The 20,944-nt window shown below is 43.2% G+C and overlaps 1 protein-coding gene across 5 annotated transcripts; it reads left to right on the top strand.

Moving 5' to 3' along the window:
• The first annotated feature begins 2,986 nt into the window (after positions 1-2,986).
• Positions 2,987-20,608, top strand: lzts1 (leucine zipper, putative tumor suppressor 1). 5 transcript variants are annotated; one of them, XM_035640295.2, is made up of 9 exons: positions 2,987-3,305; positions 13,443-13,789; positions 13,880-14,008; positions 15,932-16,094; positions 16,199-16,593; positions 16,720-16,893; positions 17,098-17,229; positions 17,495-17,689; positions 18,009-20,608. In XM_035640295.2, exons 2-9 carry the CDS (start codon positions 13,559-13,561, stop codon positions 18,555-18,557), a joined length of 1,968 nt encoding a protein of 655 aa, XP_035496188.1. In that variant the 5' UTR covers positions 2,987-3,305; positions 13,443-13,558; the 3' UTR covers positions 18,558-20,608. The 5 variants fall into 5 exon arrangements, with proteins under 5 accessions (XP_035496188.1, XP_035496187.1, XP_035496190.1 ...); XM_035640294.1 differs by lacking the exon at positions 2,987-3,305 and adding an exon at positions 8,118-8,164; XM_035640297.1 differs by lacking the exon at positions 2,987-3,305 and adding an exon at positions 8,173-8,884 and having other exon boundaries at positions 16,720-16,878.
• Positions 20,609-20,944: the final 336 nt, after the last annotated feature.

Below are 20,944 nucleotides of genomic sequence, written 5' to 3'. Positions count from 1 at the left end.
CTGTTTATGATCCAAAAGAGTAGTGTTTTCCTGTGGTGAACATGTTTGGCTTTCATTTATTACCATTATAATGTCCTCCCACAAAGTAATTGGATTTTATTTTGGGAAATGCTATTCTAATCTCTCTTGGAAATGTTTCCCCATAAAAAATTATTGATGAGAGATTATAGTTGTGTTACAATTGTAAACTATAGATAAAGTGTTCAAATTCAAAATCTTATACATTTATTCAGGTATTATTATTTTTTTTCAATTTACAGCCTATTTTGAAGCTGCCGCCTATTCAGACCTGGACATTAAACCTAAAAATGGTGTATTAGCATGTAACCACGCTGTAGTTCAGTAATCATTTGAAAGAGAATGCATGTATTTATTCGCCTTTGAACTCATTTGGTATGAGATTAAAAAGTCTGATATTTAAAGAAAAAACACTATGGTACTCGGTTTCTTGCAAAACAGCATGTTTAATTTTAGACTTCTATTTGAGTCGAACAGGGAATTTGCCAAACATGTTTTTTAAAAAACCCTTAAATTTTTGTAGCTGCTTATAATTTCAAATGATGGTTGTAAAATTATACAGCTACTGTTCATGTTTGTTCAATGTGTGATTCTATTGAGACCTGGCAGAGTCTATTTAATCTCCAGTGTAATATGGATTCATATTGGATTCATGTTCAGCTGCTGACATCCACCCGTTTGCCAAAAAGGCATATGTGCAAACACAGAGCAGACTTACATAAGAAATTGGATTTTGAGACCCGCTCAGTGTGTGTGTGTGTGTGTGTGTGTGTGTGTGTGTGTGTGTGTGTGTGTGTGCGTGTGTGTGTGTGCGTGTGTGTGTGTGTGTTTGTGTGTGTGTGTGTGTGTGTGTGTGTGTGTGTGTTGAGTGCGTGCATGCATGTGTGCATGTGTGCGTGTGTGTGTCAGCTGTGTCCAGCATCTGACCACCCAGCATTGACCTGGGTCACTTTCTTGGGGCAGCTTGGTCAACTGCATTATGCTGGCTCTTTTTATTCAACAAAGTATTGATCCACCTCCATCTATTCATTTGTGTGTATGCGTGTGCCTGTGGGGGTGAGTGAAGATAAGCTGGAGACGGGGGCCCGGGCCAAGAAAAGGAGGCACGTTCTGGAAGAGTAAATTTGACATACAATCTAATCAATTGCAGCAGCCCGTTCCCAGTCGGACAGCCCGAGCTGCTCCTTCAATTAAAGACCACAACAAACATTAAAAAAAAATAAACTCACATGAGTAATCACGCCGGTTCATTCTTTTTGGCAGAAAACACAAACTCTTAATTGTGTCCCGTTGATGTAATCTTTGGAGAATTGCTTGATGATTTATATGACCTGTCAGTGTAAATATGACCAACCCTAAATACACAAACATACACATGCACAACACACTCATGCACAAAGAGGCTGCTAAGGTGCATTAATAATCCATAACTGTTTTAAACAACCCTGCTTTCCATCATTGGTACATTTGGACTAAGATACAAAAACAGACTCCTTCAAGAAACAAAAGATTTTAGACAGATATATAATGTGTGTAATAAAGTGACACACACACACACAGATGCTTATGTGAGGGCAAACAGGATACATGACAATGACAATGATGGGTAAGCTTCGGTGCGACAACAGCTGAGTTGTCGTTGTTGTCACACAATGGCACACACAAATAACATGAATATGTTCAGCAATAGCACCAAACACTATAAAAAAACGGGGGAAATGAGGCGGTCAATTGAAATTAGATCTTTCATTAACACTCTGGTCACAACTAAGATTACAGGCATGTATCAAATACACACTTACAAACATGCACGTATCCGGCACCCACTGAGTGTGAAGGCTATGTCCCTCACTGTGTTCTTGGCTGCTGATTACATATCATTATCCTGACCGAAGGGGGGATATAATTTCAAGACAAATTGGCACACGAGGAACCCTGAAGAAAATCTGTGCGACAGTCATTACATCGCACACCAGACATGCCCAGACAGCAAAGAGGACTATCATACTTTTTGTTCACAGCCAGAAAAGTTCCGGCTTTATTTTATTATTGAGAGGCTGGATGCTTTGATACCTCTAATTGTGATGCAGCCGTTGCTGAGAGTTATGGGGGCGAAAAGATTAAGAATGAGGAGGACTGTAATAGAGGGAAAGAAGGGGAAGATAACAAGAGCAAGAAAAAAATATGCGGACAGGTGCAAAGGAAAATGATGGACGCGGAGAGACACAACAGGAGCTGAGGCAGAGACATGGGAGGACGCACTTGCCTGTCTACTGGGTATTCTGCGAGGATTGCACTGTGGGCTTATGAACTGCACAAATACTATTTCTTCAACTCATCTGTTACATAAATAAACCAAAACACACAACATGTCCGCCCCTGGCTTCCCGCGTGTGTGAGAGAGAGCAAATGGAGTCAGTTGGAGCAGCGAAGCAGGTTAAATCTATCGCAGCCGAGCATGGTGGGTAACAGCATGGATGAGTTGTGAGATCGGCAGCCGCTCAGTGACTTACTTACAAGGGTTTACACTGAAATGCAATAAAAAAGTAACACTCTGTAATTGTAACTGTTGGTGCTGCACCACTTACAGCTATTGTGCATGGCTTGGAAGATGATGTGCTGCGTGTGGGCATACAGGGGCAGTGGGGTGACTTAAGACGAATGGCAGAGCTTAAAAGGAGAAAACGAGAGAAGTAAGGTAGCAAGTGAGAGGAGACAGGTGAGAGAGATGGATGCAGAGGACAGGGAGTAGAAGTAGCGTGCAACTTAAGAGAAACGAACTGTGTGGACAAGGCAAGTGCATAGCGGAGGGAGGGGGAGCGGCTGGGACGGAGAGAGTGTTGGATGTTCAGAGTGAAGGAGAGTGGGAGGGAGTTGAGGAGAGAGGCAACAAGGAAGGATACACTGTAAAGAGAGAGAGTGTGGAGAGAGAGAGAGAGAGAGCATGCCTATGGAGGAATGTGACAGTGTTCCGTGTGTGGTAGATGGGACGGAGCCCCTGAACCACTCCAGGTGCTGAAGAGGAGTGCGAGAAGGACCCAGAGAGAGCATCAGCAACAGTGGCAGACGTCTCGCTCTCTCTCCACAGCACACCTGGCTGGTATCCTGCTGGAATTGGTTTGTCTCCAGTGTCACTGATCCACACTGCCTTGGGAGGCAGAGGAGCAGAAGCAGTGACTGTGACCGTGGGGGACAGGCAGACTATAAGGGAGCTAAGTCACCTCCACGCCGAGCTTGGAGGAAGGTTACGGCTGTTTGAGTGGATGTGACAGGGGACAAATGATCAGGTACAGACTCAGTCAGCGCTCACAGTCTTGCAACGTCAAACAGGAGTGAAACTGAGCGGCACGAGAGTGTGTGTGTGTGTGTGTGTGTGTGTGTGTGTGATTTGTTAAGTGATGTTCAGATGCGTCATTTGGTGCGAAGTAAGCCCTGAGTAATGTCGGCTGACCCAAAGTTTCTAAGCAAGGAGGCAGTCTAAGTCGTCTGCTATGGTTTTAAAGTGCAAGCTAAATTTCAAAATAAAAGCATGTCTGTGTTTTTTAGGATGTGCCAGCTTTGAATATGTCTATTTTCTACTTTACTTTTCTTCGCACTGCCAACCACATTATTTACTTTCAGTTAAGTCATGACTGGACAAACCATTGCTTTTGAACTGGTGAAATAATAGAGTGCAACACGGGGCTCTGCTTAAGTGTGACACCATACACAGCAATTTGGAAGAATAAATGGCATTGGATGCAAGGCAGTTGTTATTGGGATTTTAAGCATGAATTAAATGTGTCCATCTAGATATGCCCCACCCTATGATTTTCAGAAGTAACTGTCCCCACTGTTCCTAAATATTCTCATTATTTTTGTTGTATAATCTACGGAAACACGAGGACGAGATCTGTGTGGGGAAGAGTTTTCCCTTTGCACAACCTCCCAGCTTCAGCACTGTCACAACTATGCACAGCAATGTATGTGTTGAGACATGGAGGGTTCATGAATTACTGCACATTGTTTTGGTGACAAGGTGAACTGGTAAGGAAAGTGTACCTGTTCAGGCATGTTCAGAATGGCGCTGCGTTGTAACTTACTGTGCAGAAGAAAACACGAGGGAGTGACAGAATCATGAGGAGAGGGTGTGGAGGATGAAAGAGGCAAAAACAGTCCCCCTGTCTTTTTATGGAAGTGCAGATTTCCCTTTTGCTCGTGTAAATGTTTAGACTTTTTACATAATTGTATATCTTTTGTATTTAGCATTTTGTCATGGGAATTAGAGCAGCTATTTCCATAGCTGTAGTGTGCAACAAACCCTTGGAGCTGTCATGACCTGCTAAAGAAGATGCCTCTTTAAATAACTGTCCCAGATACCCAAATACAGCATCCTTCCATGAGTGCAGGCTCTATGGCAGAGAAGTGCAGCATCTCAACATCTCTGTGAGTCTCAACTACTCTTCTGTAATGATTCCCATGAACCTCCTTAAGATTAAAAAAAGAAAGAATTTACCATCAAACGTCATAAGAAGCAGCTGAACAGATGGTGCATGGATGGTGAAGGTCTGACTTGTGTTAGTAATGACTCCTCAAGAGTTTTCCCTGCAAGCATCGAGCATTACAGAGTTAGGGAGCTTTTATTTTGGAGACAAGCACAGTCCATCGCCTGCAGCACAAATCTCCAGCTGCTTTCAGAATGATATAGATCCCTGAAAGTGATCTCATTGTGTCTACTCTGACTCCCACATTACACCATCCACACACACACACACACACACACACACACACACACACACACACACACACACACACACACAGCTACAGCAGATTAGGAGGATGGGAGGATGGTATGCTCCTGAATGACAACCTTATCACGGAGTCTTCAGTTGGCAAGGTCAATGGGCCCCAGTGCCAGGAAAAGGCTTCATTCTTTCCCACATACCTATGCATGTCATCCCACTGTGATACTGTATCAAACAAGAATATATTAGATAGACTTGGCAGACACAAATGGTGCAGTGACTATGAGAGAAGTGCCAATGAAATGTTTTGTTAATATAAAACGCATCATTCACTGCTGTTAATGAGTTAAAAATGTCCATCTCTCATTTGTATTAGAAACAGTTTTACAATCTGACATTTTAATGCCAAACCAGAACAAACAATGCTATTTATAAACTGATCTGACACCAGCAACAGCCAATGTCATGTTGACCAATGTAACCTCTGCACCTCCACAATGTGCTTGTCTGTCTTGCTGAAAGTTAAAAAATGTACAAGTAACACAACAAAGCTTTTACCTCAGTCCATGAAGTGTACATTTCGTATTTATGAGGCTGTCATATCGTGCATAAATGACACAGCGTTTTCAAAACAAGTACTGGATAATGGAAAACGTAAATATTCATGGGTAATGGATGTCTAAAAATATTCCCACTTGTTACAATACGTTTTTACCTGGTTTTTTTTTAGAGTGGGATAAAAGCCTTAGAAGTAAATATTGTATGCCTATGGAGCAGGCCGGTGATCTGCAGTTTCAAACCAAAGACAAATTAAATTCTCTAAAACCATTTTTGGGTAGATTCCAGGGCACTGCATGGGTTTGAAGTATTACAGTAAAGTGCAGGGACATATTCTAAGGCAATAATCAATCTCGTATGGGTGGATGCAGCTCAATAAAGAAAAATAAAGCGAAATTTCTGATATTTAATTTTAGAACTCCCTAAATTCATGAGCATCAATTCCCATCCTCGTCACAGTACTAAAGGCACCCATTTAGACTCCATTAAAAATACATTTTCCTCCAAACTCCAGCTGCCAAGGTTATGCAAATGTCTGCTACAAGAGCAGTAGCTGGCCAGCCGTACAAGCCCAGTGAGCAGTGCAGACAACCTCCTTATCTTTAAAAACCCGAGGAGGCTGATTGTTTGGTTGACCTAATGTCTCATTTGGATGCACATAATAGCATCTGAGTGCAATCTAATTTCAGCAGGGGGCCCTTAACTAAAAGCTGGCCTTAAGTCAAAGACGGTGCCACGAGGCTGCCAATAGAAGACGCGGAGGTCGAATTAATGAGAAAAAAAAAGATGTTTTACTCACATTATTTTAGCAAATTTGCAGTTGTGAAGGTTTTTCTCTGGTTCGGACCCTCGCCTCCGAGGCGGAGACATTGATTGTTTGCGGGACAATACATCAGTTATCAATGTATAATGCAACGTTTGCTCCACAGAATATAAATCTCTTTCGCACACGCACGCACACGCGCACACGCTCACACACTTACTGTCTTTCCATGTCTGTCTCTTTCTCTTTCTGCTCGTGCCTCACTCTCTGTGCCCGGTAGTCCATCTCCCTACTCCTGGGCAGTAATGAGTGTCTGGTATTCTGCTCTTCAGCATCGAAGACCCATTCATGCTCAATCTCCTCCACAATGCACTAAAAGGATTATCCAATTAGCTGCTATTGGATGCTTTGTGTGTGTGTGTGTGTGTGTGTGTGTGTGTGTGTGTGTGTGTGTGTGTGTGTGTGTGCGTGTGTGTGTGTGTTTGAGTGTGTGTTCTTGGCGCTAGCACTGAAAGTCAATGATAGATGTCTGTCTCTACCCTGCACCTCACTCCCAGTTGATGTTCTGCTGGAGGCCACATTACTCATCCCAGCAACTCGGCCACAGTGAGTAAGACATAAGACAAGGAATTGTGTGTGTGTGTGCGTGCGTGCGTGCGTGCGTGCGTGTGTGACTGGCCACAGAGAATGACAGGGAGAAAGCATTTCGCTTCTCAATAATTCAGACTATCCGCACATCATTTTCTGGGAATATACCCTCTACTGTCACCTCTGTGCTGATTCTTCTTCCTCTCGCTTTAATTTGTGAGGTTAATTTTCACTCTGTCTTGTCTTGGGATAATGGGAAATCCCTGCTTCATTATATTGTGAATCACTGTTACTTTTTTTTTGAATCACTGATCGACTGGAGATATCTAACAAGTTACGTCACACTTGGAGCATTTGCTTCAACATTTCTTAGATAGATAGATAGATAGATAGATAGATAGATAGATAGATAGATAGATAGATAGATACTTTATTCATCCCAAGCTGGGAAATTCTGGTGTAGCAGCAGCACGTTTCACACAGCACACATTAAAAATATATATACAATATTTACACAATGAATTTAAAAATATAGAAATTAAGAATAATCAATTCACAGAATTTACATGAAGTATTGACAGTGGAACAAGGTCTATCTGTCAGTCAGAGGTGAGGTGTTATAAAGTGTTATGGCTTGTGGCAGGAAAGATTTCCTGTAACGTTCTTTGTGACAGCGAAGCTGAATCAGCCTATTGGAGAAGGAGCTCCGCTGTCTGTCCAGTGTGAGGTGGAGAGGATGGTTCGGGTTATCCATGATGGATAACAGTTTGTTCATAGTCCTCCTCTCCACCACAGCTTCAAACGCGTCCATCTTGCAGCCTATTACGGAGCCAGCTTTCTTCATCAGTTTGTTCAATCTGTTCGTGTCGCTGGCTCCGATGCTGCTCCCCCAGCAGACCACAGTGAGGAACAGTACACTGGCAACAACAGACTGATAGAACATCTCCAACATCCTGCTGCACACAAATTCAGTCCGTTGTCGATGTTGACTCCCAGGTACTTGTAGTCCTCCGCTGTCTCCACCTCCTCCCCCAGAATGAAAAGGGGCTGTGAAGCTGTTCTCTTCCTCCTGAAGTCGATCACCATCTCTCTGGTCTTGTCCGTATACACCCAACCACTGCAGAGTCATCAGAGAACTGGCACAGAGTGCAGTGAAATAATAAGAATAATAAGAGTAACTGCCCTGGAGAGACTCAAATGTGAAGCCACACAGGCTGAGCTTATTCGTCGCAGTACATGTTGATTCACATATTGAGCCTGTGGGAGCCAAGTTACACTGCGACATGTTCATGTTCATGCTTAGTCTAGAACGAGTGCAGTTTATATCGTTTATAATACCTTTGGTCTAATAGTTAAATATGTTACTGTCACCTTAAGAGAAGTAGCGTATGGCTTTGATGTCCTGGACATCAAAGTATCAATGTGCCTGTGGTGTTCGCCGTCATCACGTTGATGCTGACCAGTTAGTTCAGTTGAGATTCAGAAACCGACAGAGCGACAGGGTTTTCTTACCGTAGGTATACCCATGCGTGCTTTGGACACATCTGTAAGGTTTCACAAACTGTGGATTGAATGTTTCGGTCTACCCGTTACACCGGAGTACTGTGAAGCTTTTTCCCCACCAGACTGGTGTACACAAGTCCATTCGAGGAAACCAACGAGTCTCAGCTCACACAGTCTCTCTTGACAAATTTTGGATTTTAAAATTTTGACAGATTTAAAATTTACTACCCTCTTAAGTCATTAAGGAAGGTAGTAAAAAAAAGTGGACGGCTTAACGGAAATACAGTCCGAATTGGAAAAGTTTAACGAGCTGCTCAAAGAGTTCCATGTGTCAGATATCTGTGTCTAAGGGACGTATCATCAACACTCTGAGGAGGACGGAATGAGCAGGGATCAAACTAGCTGGTTCGAACCCAAGGCCGTTGCTTCCGAGGTCTTTATGCAAGAGATTGTTTTCTGGATAGATGATGCAGAGAAACGTGTTGCAGAGGCCACTCGTCACGACAAAGAGGTGCGGCCATCGGACTGAGCTTCCAGATCAGGTTCCAAGGGTTCCTCTCGTGCTTCATCTTCGGCTTCGTCTGCTCGGCGCAAGGCGGAGTTGGAGAGCGCTACGTTACGGGCCCGGGCAGCCACTGTTAGACTCAGACAATTATTGGAGGCGAAAGAAGCAGAGATGGAAGCACAAATACAAAGCGAAAATGATGAGCCAAGGTCGTTGTGGAATAAGGTAGCGTCAGTTCTGTAGCTTTTTACATGTAGAAATTTGCCTTTCAGTGGTTGACTTGACTTCTAAAGTCTTCTCTCGCTCACAGTACTTCACAGTAATTCAACATTAAACGCAGAGGCCTAACATGATCAACAATGAAACAGTTAAATCAGTTGACAGCTTGACATACCTTGGACTCACACTGTAGACAATAAATTCGGCTTTGAACAGCACACAAAGGACGTACAAAAAAGGAGGCACCAAAGACTTTAGAGCTGTCGTCTAGAAACTTAGAGGACTCAATGGCTTCCCCCATCCTGTCCTTCTGGTGTATACCAAAGTATCATCCAACCCATCCTGCTTCACTGTTACACCTGATTCTTCAACAGGCTCTTTGTCAAAAACTGAACAAAACTAACACGCATAACCCACACTGCTACCACGATAGGTGTTTGCAAACCCAATTTCTCTCCGCTCTAAAGTAAGGCCATCACTCGCATCGCAACCTCACTCAAATGCCACTTTTCTATAAAGCCATCAGGATCCATACGGTGCAGCGGGGCCCACCTCGGCAAATGTACTTAATGTGGTATCCCGCCTCCAACCCAGCGAGGCCTTCTAACTAAAATGTTTAAACGTTTTGTTTTAAACCCCTGTTCTGAAGATCCCAATTTTAAAAAAAACATTTTTTTTTAGATAGACTGCATAAATCGTAATCTAAAATAGATAGTTTGAAAAAGTCTATCATTTAAACAGGTGAGGCCTTCAAACTAAGAGCTGGAGAATATAGAAACATTGTGTAATGTGTTTACACATGAACAAAGAACAATAAGCTGTCCAAGACTGACCCAAAAAAACAGACAGACTGAACTAGATAGATTACACATACATCTGTTAGAAATTACCATATAGACAGTGAGAATTAAAGTGATGCCATCTGGCAGCGTGGCAGTGTAGAGATACAGTGAGAACAGAAGACAGTTTCATGGTCATTGTGAGACAGGTATAAATCCTGGGTCTTTACAGCACGCTGCTGCCTTCCACTGGCTGTGCTAATGGATTGGCTATGCTCTGCAAGAGTGTGTCTATGTGTAAGTGGGATGTGTGTGTGTGTGTGTGTGTGTTGGGGAGGCTTTGTGTCAGGCAGGTCAGCTGGATCTCAGAAGCTAGCATGACGCACACTCACACATTGCCCCCTGCCTGCACACAGACACACAGACAAACACCACAAATGAGTGTGAACCCTCTTTTTGTGTGGACACTGGAAAACGTGCAGCCAATCAGATACGAGATTAGATGCATGCATGCACCCACACACACTGACACACCCCCTCGTCCCACCTCACCAGAGGTCTTACATCATGCTGTCCACCCAAAAGCCGTGGGGTCAGACCATTTGTACTGCTTATTAAAATTTGCCATGTTGGAGCAGTGAAATTATTTTCAAATCGCCACAATATTTGAATCAAATGCATCTGAAACAGGCCAGTTCCCGTAGCAGGTAGTGGAACCATAAAAGTGAAATTACAGCGTCATTGTTCAGACAAACAATCTCGGGGCTCTGAATAGGACTGATCGAGGAACAATGGTTGTCAGCTGAAAAGATGATTGTTAAAGATTATACTGCACAGATGCTGTTTCATGGGATAAGTGGGTCAAAAGACTTAATGGTAAATGGTTTCAGGCAGTGTGATGTAACCTGATGTAACCTTCGGTGCAATTCTGTCTGCACACGTTGAAGATCACAGTATAGGGTCATGCTGCTCCCCAAGTTTCATCAAATTGTTTTCATTATTGATTTTTGTGGGACATTAATGAATCAGGAGTGTTCTATCTGTAGATAGGTGCTATGGCAGATTTTTGTTCCTTACATTTTTCTCCACATTAAGAGAAAATATATGTTTACTTGTGACAAAAACGGGGTGTAAGATTTACTCTTATTTTGTCAGCAGCAGAGCTCAGGGGCCCTATCTTTTTCTTTTGTTGTTTCTTCATTTGGAACAAGGTACCTTGTATATTTTCCTGTCGTGGTGTGTGATTGTATTTCATCCACGTGGTGTTTTGTCAACGTTGTGCACTCTGTGGGATTCTGAATGCTCTGCGGCCTTGGAGAGACTTGTACTCCAGCAATAAGACTGTGTGAAAAGGTGTGTGTGAGAGTGAGCCTGCTTGTGTTCCTCTGAACAAACAGCATAAAGAAAGGATGGTCTGTAAATCACTATAAAAACTGAAACTCTCCAGCCCCTCTCATTGTGACGCCTAGTCATTTATTTAACACTCAAATATGGTCCTGGGCTGTTTGGGGGAGAATACATCAACTGGCACACAAGAGTCCAAACAAAGAGCGGCACACTTCAACAGACAAAGAGCGAAAAGAGAGAGGCCAAGCGCCTTTTTTTTGCTCCTTGGGATGAAGTGTTGTTTGTTCAGGGTGGGTGCAGGGCACCGAGTAGGACGGATGGATGGAGGGAGGGACTGATGGAAGACGGGAGAGGGGGAGGGAGGGGAGGATGAATGGTTATTACACAGTTAGTCGATGCACAAACAGGGGGTGTCTGTGGGTGATAGTGGGGAGAGGAGGAGATACGCGGGGGGGTGTAACAGATCTTTTGTGAAGGCTGGGAGTTAATCACTTGAGCGGCACACGCCAGTTCTATGGGAGCACATGTTCTACACTGGTTCCCCTGGGGGGAGCAGGAGGTCCCAAAACACACACACACACACACACACACACACACAGCTGAATTTACATATCGGTTATAATGCAAAGCTGGGTACAGGCCATCTAGGAAGACCCACCCCCTCCACAGAACAGTTAGCAGACCCTTCTGGCCGTGGTGATAGTGTGGGCTTTTCATTTGCTGCTTGTCCATTCAAGGCCGTGCACGCACAGAGATGCACACACGTCTGGATTTTCGGTTTCTCCACGACTGGATAGATGACTCTGTATAGGGCCTTGCTAGCGACGGATGCTTAGTTTGACCTGGCAGTAAGTATAATCTATTGTTTCATTACTTCAGTCCCAGGTCTGTGGTGGATGCTAATATCTGAGAGTGATAGTGATGAGTTCAGATGTAGTGGTCCAGGCGCAGTAAGGATGGAGGCAGTCACACTCATGTCGGCTGTTTACGTCATTGGCACAGGGGGATGCTCTGCTTTGTACTTGTGAAGGTCCATATTTAACATCACATATGATTCAATGCTCAACATTTTCAGCAGCTGTTTACTTTGTATCTTGAATTTCATCCTGAACAAAAGAGAAAAAAATCGAAACTGAAGCTGTGCTGGAAGATTAACTAACTTGCTGTCATTCTTTCATGATAAAACACTTTTCATTCCCTATTCACCTCAATACGACTAACTATCAGCTCTTTCTTATGCCTCAACCAACACTAAAACTTTCTGCCTTCCCTGCATGCATGCTCCTCTTTCTCACTTACTGTCAGCCTGAGCTTCTCCTCCTCTTATTCTCCCCATCATGAAACATCTATATTGTACGTGTCTCGTCTCGCTTGTCGTCGTTTGCTGGGTGATGAAAAGTGACATCCTTGATCGGCGCTCATTCAGCGCGTTTCTCCCCAATCGTGCTCATCATGGAAATTGACACTGACAGCTAAGTGTATACGTACAAACACCATCTTGCAACCAATAAGTATGTATTAGCCTCGAGCCAAATGCAATGTGCACTAATGTGTTACTTACAGCAGACCATTAGCCCCAAGCTTTGTTGCTGTGGCTGTTATAACGTGCTTAAAGACTGAGGACCAGGTGGTTAGGGGAGCCCACAAGCCAGTATGGAGCCTATTGCTACTAACTCTCTGCTGAGGGGAGTTTTCCCCTGTGGGTTAGAGATCACGACTAGCAACACCTGGGGTCTGGTTGCTGTTAAAAAGAATAGGGGATAGTGGATAGAGAGCATCACCAGTAACTTTTAAATGTCAGTTTTTTGCCTCTTGCGATTGTTATTTTTTCATTATTCGAGCCAATCACATTATTAAAACTTGAATATTTCTTGGTGGTCTCTCTATACGATACGCAAGTGGAATAGCAAATAGAAAATTATTGCTTAGTGTTATTCTGATGGCAGCACCAGCCAAGTGTTGAGCAGGCAGTAAATAGCCTAATTGCCAGTTTGTTTAGAGGAAGGGCACCCAAAGGGTTATTTGTCAAATTCAACGGCCGAGCCATAAATCTAGACACAAAGCCCGGCAGGATGCCAAGATGGACTTTTTCACTTTGAATGTGAACACATCTGCTTCAACACTGCTTGTCTGGATGGAAAAGGAAACAATACAATTAAATAACATTGGGAATCTGATAACCATCAGAGGAAACTACAATACGGCTTTGTCCTTTCATGAGAAAAAAAATCTTGTTTACAATTCTTTTTCTTAAGGATCAACAGTGACATTAGGTTCATTTAGCTGACGCGTTTGTCCAAAGTGACTTACAATAAGACCATTCAGCCATGAAGATATTACCCAAAAAGTGCAAGAATCATGCAAGTATATAAATATTTATCAAATAGGCAAGACGGCTTCAAGTGATTTATATGTTTTATCCCTTTCTTGTCCTGCAGATGAAGCCAATGACTGTACTTCTCTGGTGTCATGAGCTGTGTCTTCTCCTCACTCCTGTGTAACTCCGCCAACTGGACTTCAGCGCCACCTTCCGCTCACCTATGCCTGCAGGACCATGGGTAGTGTCAGCAGCCTGATCAACGGCAATAGCCTCAACACTAAACACTGCAAGGCGTCTGAGTATAGGTTAAACAAGGGAACAAACCATCACAGAAAAAGCGGAGGTTGCAGCCTCAACGGGTTACTGAATTGTGGTTTCACGCAGGGCTCCGCGTCCACAGCTCATCCCCCTAAAGGCCTCACCCACTCCCGGTCAGGACGAAGTGAAGATTTCTTTTACATCAAGGTGAGTACACTGGCTTTTTAGGTGACGTGCGTATGACAGCATATATTGCCCTGCACTTCGCTGAGAATGTTTTTTCCTGTTTCATACAAGGTGAGCCAAAAACCAAGGTCAGTGTGTCACAGAGGTGGTTCAATGGAGGATCGAGGGAACAGAGTTGGGGAGTCCCATGGGCGACTGCAACCGAAGCTGCTGCTCATGTCAAGGAAAATGACTGAGAAGGTGACATTTACTGCTTTCATATTGTACTCAAACGACAAGATTAGTTTTTAAAGACTGGCAAAATTACATTACATTCATTTAGCAGTTTTTGACCCTATTATTTTCGGTTTCAGTCATATTATTTCTTTCACAAGGCAACACTTGCACTATGTTTAAATGTATAGAGTTTTTTTTATCGTTTTGTCCTCTATTTCTTATTGTATATTTTAACTATATTTGTGATATTTCTACCTCTTTCCTGATCCTGCTGCTGTAACAAGCGAATTTCCCTGGCGTGGGAATTAATAAAGTACTATCTTATCCTATCTTATATCAGAGGTAGGCAGGTAGCATTAAGGGCCTAAGTGCCCACACTGGATTTTTTCTTTAGCCTAGCCCTGAGCGGGTATCAAACCCTCTGGCCTTCTGGATCAAAGTCAGCGGTGTAGTCCACTGAGCTATACCAGCTGCCAACAAGTTAGACGAGAAGATTAATGTCAAACTCATAACTGCGTGGTAAACATTTCGCTGTAGCCCAAAGCCTTAGCTTAGCGTAAAGATCGGAGACTAGTCTGTCTCTCCAAAGTTGTACCTACCAGCAACTTGGAAGCTAAGCACTAATAAACATGCAATATATCATTTATTTATACTGTATACGTAAAAGAAAATCAGTTCTCCATTTTACAAGGGATTATGTTTGCACTATCTTGGCTGGGAGCGGTAACCATCCAGCCAGTGGAGCCTCTAGGATGTTACTGCTCTCGGAAAATAAATAGTTTAGCACATAACCCCTCTGCAAACTAACATGTGTTCATTTTATACTTGGCTTGTGGTGTACAGAATAGACAAACAATACACATTCTGTTAATTAATCAGCTATGGCGGTGCTATTAGGCACATTTTTTACATGGCCTTTTAACCATGTTTGATGCTAAGCTAAGCTAACCTGCTGCTGCTGGCAGTAGTTTAACTAACATAACTGTGACCAACTTTATAAACCTCAAAGTCGAGGTTAAAACATGCACAGCAGGTGGTTTAATAGGTAGCAGCCATTCCTTATAACCTGCGTCGAGGCTTCCCAGTTTATTAATCACCTCCCCCCAGATTAATGACCCAAGAATGCCTTGATCTTCTCTGAGAAGTCATTTCTGTGCCAAGAATAAGAAAGCAAAACGGAGACTCCTTCAATAGGCCTTTATTCCTCAGGGGCAAATGGGAGGGAAAGGAGAGGAATAGGAAGCAGCATTAAAAGAGAGAGAGTAGAGAATAAAGGAGAAAAGAGAGAGAGACCGAGGGCCAAAGAGAGTTTGAGGGATGGACAGAGAGAAAAATGTGGAAAGGCATCCCAGTCATGAAGTCAGTGAGAAGGAATGCTGAGCTCACAAGCTTTACCTCTTACACTTCGGCAGTGGCTCATATTATTAATATCCCAGGGAACGGCTATTTATCTTCCCTCAGACAGCACATGGGGGAGAGAAGAGGGATGCAGGGGGGAGGATAGGAAGGAGGCGAGGTGTGGTACTGCTTGTGACATTCTTGGACAGCACAGATGGGGCATGTGGAGTATAAGTTCATCTTTGAAATGAGATTTCTCTTTTATGACAGTCTGGTGAATTTTACTTGCAACTACTGCTGTGTAGCTTTTAATACTGCCAGCTTGTAGTGAAGCAATTCTGCACGCTTCGGTGGTTCTATTTCTAATATGAAAGGAAATTATGGGGAGGAGAAAGTCCATCCCTTTCATTTGTACTGACTTCCTGCATGTGACAATATTTATCTCTGTGAAAGCCAGTCATTACGATTTTCAGGTTTCAGACTGTGACTCATCCTCGGTGCTTTGTATTTTCCGCAACAGTACAAGGGGACTGTCAGAGAGAAACCACTGAAGATAAAAACAAAAATAGGGAAGAGCACCCCTGACTGTGTGTCATTTCACTCTTCTAGACGACTGCTGAGAAGTCATTGGTGCGTTCCACTGCCTTCAAGCCTGTGCTTCCCAGGAGTACATCCTCCACAGAGACGGGCCACAGCAGCCTGGACCACATCCTTTGTCCTCTGGAGAAAGCAAGGAGTTCCGACTTCAAACACAAGCCAGACATCTTTTCAGGTCTTTATCTGGGTATATTGGTGAAATGATGTCTTCAAAACAAGATCAATCTGGTCGAAGGACAAATTACATTAAAGTCCAATGTCTTCTTTTTCCCCTTCCAGGGACTCTCTCAGACTCAGGACGTAACTCTATGTCTAGCCTGCCCACCCACAGCACCAGTGGCAGCCTAAGTGCTTCCGCGGGCCCTGTCCGTCACAGTGATGGCAGCTCAGCTCCCACAAATGGCCTCAGCAAGGAAGAAGCACAACCCAGTTCGCCTCCATGGGTCAAGGGGAATAGCACTAAGCTTGAGTGTGGCTACAGGACAGTTTCAAACACTGACGGATTGGCATCCAAGGCTAATGGGGATGCTGGCTCCCCACTTTCTGCACGTGAACCAAGCCCTCTGTCTGAAATGGCAGGTGGGATTCGGTCACCCATTACGACAGATGAGTCGCTGATTGAACGTTTGGAACTGAGGCTGCTGGAGAGAGAGAGTGAGCTGCAGGAGCTGCAGGTATCAAGCTGTCATGTAACAAAAAACTGTGCTCTTGATTAAGATCAGTTCAATTCATCAGTGGTTAGACTGTGCAATTGTGAGGTGGTTTTTTTTTTTAATTTAGATTTGTGCACCTTACAACAGGTGAGTTTTGAGGAGAAGGAAGAAGACACCTGCCAGCTGTTTGAGGAGAGACAAAAGTACTGTGTCGAGGAGATGGAAGGGCTGAAGCAGCGATGTTCCACAAAGTTACGACAAGTGTCGCAATTTGCGGCAAAAACCCAGCAAGCGCTCCAGCTGCAGGTCAGCCAGCTCCAGGTTGGCTTATACCTCTATTTCTTACCGGTCCCCCATATGTGTCTGGATCACCATCCCATCAAGCTTCCACCCTTTACGTTAAATCAGTAAACTATGTGTCAAATAAGATTGAATATTTTACCATTAGTTGAAGCACAGAATTTCCACCCCTTGCACACATTTTCATTCACAGTTTTGTGAAATGACAAATGAACTCTTGTACAGGCCGAGAAGGAGAGGCTTCAGGAGGACGTCTCCAATTTAACCCGAGAGAAGGATCTGGTCAAGCTCCGACTGAGGTCTTATGAGACAGAGGGCACACAGTTGGCTCCGACACTCGAGGAAACTCAATGGGAGGTGAGTCATGAGTGTGATATCAATTGGATTCTGGAATCTGGCAGCACACAGAACAGTCTGGTACAACATCAGGTGTTGTTCGTCCTTCAGCCGTGGTAAAATCCCACATTTAAGAGGAAACACAAATCTGTCACAAAGAGTCAGATATCAACGTCTCTATTTTCCTTACTACTTCATAATGGTGCCTTTCTACATCAGGAGCATTGCCTACTTTTTCTTCGATCAAAAAAATAAAACATGTAATTTTTTCTGTGTCCCAATGCAGGTGTGCCAGAAGACGGGAGAGATCTCACTGTTGAAGCGGCAGCTGAGAGACAGCAAAGCAGATGTCAACCACAAGCTAAATGAGATAGTCAGCCTCAGGGCCTCGCTGAAGGAAAACACGGCAAAGACGGAGATGCTTGAGAAACAGAATAAAGACCACGAAGACAAACTGCGCTCTCGCACTATAGAGGCTGAGGTTAGTCTACTGAGGATTCAGTGGCAAGTCACTGCATAATGGAGTTTAAATACGGACGTGGGAATCAAATGCCTTGTACCTTGTGCCAGAGTACTTGTAAGAGGAAAAGACTTTCAGTTGGGATTATGTGCTGCACTTGGCTGTGACCTTCAGACCTTTTAAAATCTGTTTTAGCAGATATGCAGTGGGGTCCAAAAGTCCCAGACTTACTTTGAAAGATAGTTTGACGCTTCACATTTCACTCTTAAAATAATTGTCTTCATTGTTTGAATTGTCTTCATTGCTGCCCATGTCTAAATTTTTTCCATGTCTAATTCAGGTATGCCAAAATGAACTCCAGCGCAAGAAGAATGAGGCCGATTTGCTGAGGGAGAAAGTGGGCAAACTTGAGAAAGACATTCAGGAGATGAAACAGGATCTTGCCGTGGCCAAAGAGGGGAGGTTGCAACACAGTGTGCAACTTGAGGCCAGTGCCCAGACTCAGGCCTTGGAGAGACTAATCCAAGGCTCAGACTCTCCCACCCAGGGCCAGGTGGAGGGGAACAGGGAGGACGTCGCCACAGGCTCCCTCCAGAGAGAGGTGGAGAGACTGAAGCGGCAGCTCGGGGAAGAGCAGGACGCTCAAGAGAGGCTGGCCAACAGCTTTGATCGGGAGAGGCAGACATGGAACAAGGAGAAGGACAGGGTCATCAAGTACCAGAAGCAGCTCCAGATCAACTACTTGCAGATGCACAGGAAGAACCAGGACCTTGAGAGGATCCTGAAGGAGCTGACTTCGGAACTGGAGGGCCGGGTAGAGCTAGGCATGGACATGGCCTACACCTCAGGGCTACAAACGTACGACGACGTTATCGCCACAGAGATTTGATGTGGACACTCACTCACATGTCACTGTCACGTGATACCGTCACATGACGCACAGATATTTATGTGTCTCAAAGTCACACGCAATATTACAACAACTGGAGCTAATTCACTGCTAACTATAGTGTGTTTGGAGTCCATGGCACAGGAAAAACTAAAATTACACTTATGCTATACTTTTTTCATGATGGTGTTACTACTTGTTTAAAAGTAAATACTAACTTATTTAATGTTCAAATGAGAATATGTTTTTTCAATTATTTACCATGTTGTCTCGAAATCGAATTTCTATTGTTCAAATCACACCCCATTTTGTCATTCAAACACAATTCTTAGTTCCTATACAGACCAGACAAATCATGAAACGGCTGACTCGTCTGTTTCATGATTAATGTCCAATAGCACATGAAAAGCACGATTGTGGTTGAACGCCTGTCTCTTCAGTGTCTTCAGAAAATGACAGTGATGTATCATCTATTGTGAGTCCAGGGTTCTAAACCTTAATTTTCTTGACCTTGTGTGTCTTTTTCACTGTGTGCTCCCACACTATCCATTCTGAAGTGGCCTGTGCATGGAAAACAGTTTTAACCATTAATCATTTAAGAACAACACAGGTCTTCTGATTTACACCATAGTAGGAAAAGATGGTTTCCACTAAAAATACATGTATTGAGACGTCATGTGTTATTCACCTTTAAATTCAATTCAAATGTGAAGATATGAGTTTAAATGCAAAAGTGTCTCGATCTTGTAAAATGTAAAAACTTTCTGTTAGAATAATAATAATAAGCACATTATAGCAATCAGTAAATTTGCCATATGAGGCTTTGCCACTCCAAGTGTCTATTCAGGTGCTATATTAAGTTATAATACCACTATACATATCACTCCACTGAACATATATTTATATATATATATGTATTTTTTGTTCATGAATAGTAACTTCTGAAATGGGTTAATTGTGGTTCAGTTATCTGATAATCTCATTTTCCAAATTGGTTTCCTATTACAAACATAGGCAGGGACTAAAACTGTGGATCAGGGGACAGTGAGCGCTGTATCTCTGAACATCGATATGTGGTGTGTATTTCTGAAAATGAAATGCACACAGTACAGAACACCAATAGAGAAAACATCTGATGGATGCCAAAGACGAATGCAAATATTGGGATTCACTGTGCTTAGAGGGAGAGAGCTTGAAGGGGGTTGGATGGTGTAAAATAAAAGCAAACATCTGAGAGAAAAGAAAAGAAAAAAGGCAATCTACTGGTAATGGCTTTGCCTTTTCCTGCGCTGTTCATCCAACTTCATGAGAGTTAGCTGGCGCTGTTCCACTTTGAAGCAAAGTATTTTCTCACGCTGGCCCAGGCCACTTGGCCCTACAGTTTAGCTGTTTCAATTGCACTTGCCACAAGGGCAAAAGTGAAGCAAAAGTTCAACTTCTACACCCACTCGATACTCAGGGGCTCACACAGACTACGAAGCAGAAGTGCATGTACAGTATATGCACATACTTGGTGAACACAGTGTGTTGGAAATCTCTGTGTCAAGGCTGCTTGAATAGGCTCAGCTACCATTACACTACATTACCACCGCAGGTCAGGAGAGGTTTGGAGGCAGACACACTAAGTGGAACTCAAAGGTGAGGTGCTGTAAGCAGTGGCACTCAAACTCAAGTGACTGGTAAGCGTTTCACAGCCTTAGCACAGAAAAGTGGTCAAATAGGGAAGAAGTAAACGGACAGTTAACACTGCAGCTATGGCACTTGTCAAAGATTTCTTGGGGTTCAGTAAATAAAATCGAACCGCGAGGAACCTTTGCACACCTTGGGCCAAAAAAAGCCCTCAGTTAATGTGTGCTGAGATAAAAAAAAATAAAAACAAGTGAAAACAAGTGCCAAGAAACAAGCAACGGTGCAAGAGTGTGTGATCTGAGTGTCACTGCTCCTTTTAACACTTCATCTCATTTACTGTGCTGTAATCTGAAATGCTGTTCATTATGTTTGAAAAAAGTGAGTTTTACATTTACCTCAGTAAATATACCTATTCTCTGCGGCAGGTGAGCAGGGTTCTTTTGTTTAAAATACCAATATCAATATTTTGTTTTTGGTTATGCTTTTATGATTACTAAAACTGTCTTTAAATGAACTTCATGCATAGTTGGATATTTTTGATTGAGTAAACTACACCATAATAGACAATCCACTGCAGCTATAACATTTACAGAGGTATTATATGAATGTTCTTATATATTCAAAGCTGTCTTCAACTGCGCTCTTTGTCAGTTCCTCATTATTATTCTCAATTCCTCTTGGACGTAAATAATGAGAAGATTGTTTTCTTCTCCAGTCTAATCATCTAATTTCAGCCTTTTGATAGTGTTTCCTTCCTC

The sequence above is a fragment of the Scophthalmus maximus genome, chromosome 19, assembly GCF_022379125.1.
Source record: "Scophthalmus maximus strain ysfricsl-2021 chromosome 19, ASM2237912v1, whole genome shotgun sequence".
NCBI classification, from domain to species: domain Eukaryota; kingdom Metazoa; phylum Chordata; class Actinopteri; order Pleuronectiformes; family Scophthalmidae; genus Scophthalmus; species Scophthalmus maximus.
Note: the sequence above shows the minus strand (reverse complement) of the source record. Positions and strands in the feature narration are given on the sequence as shown.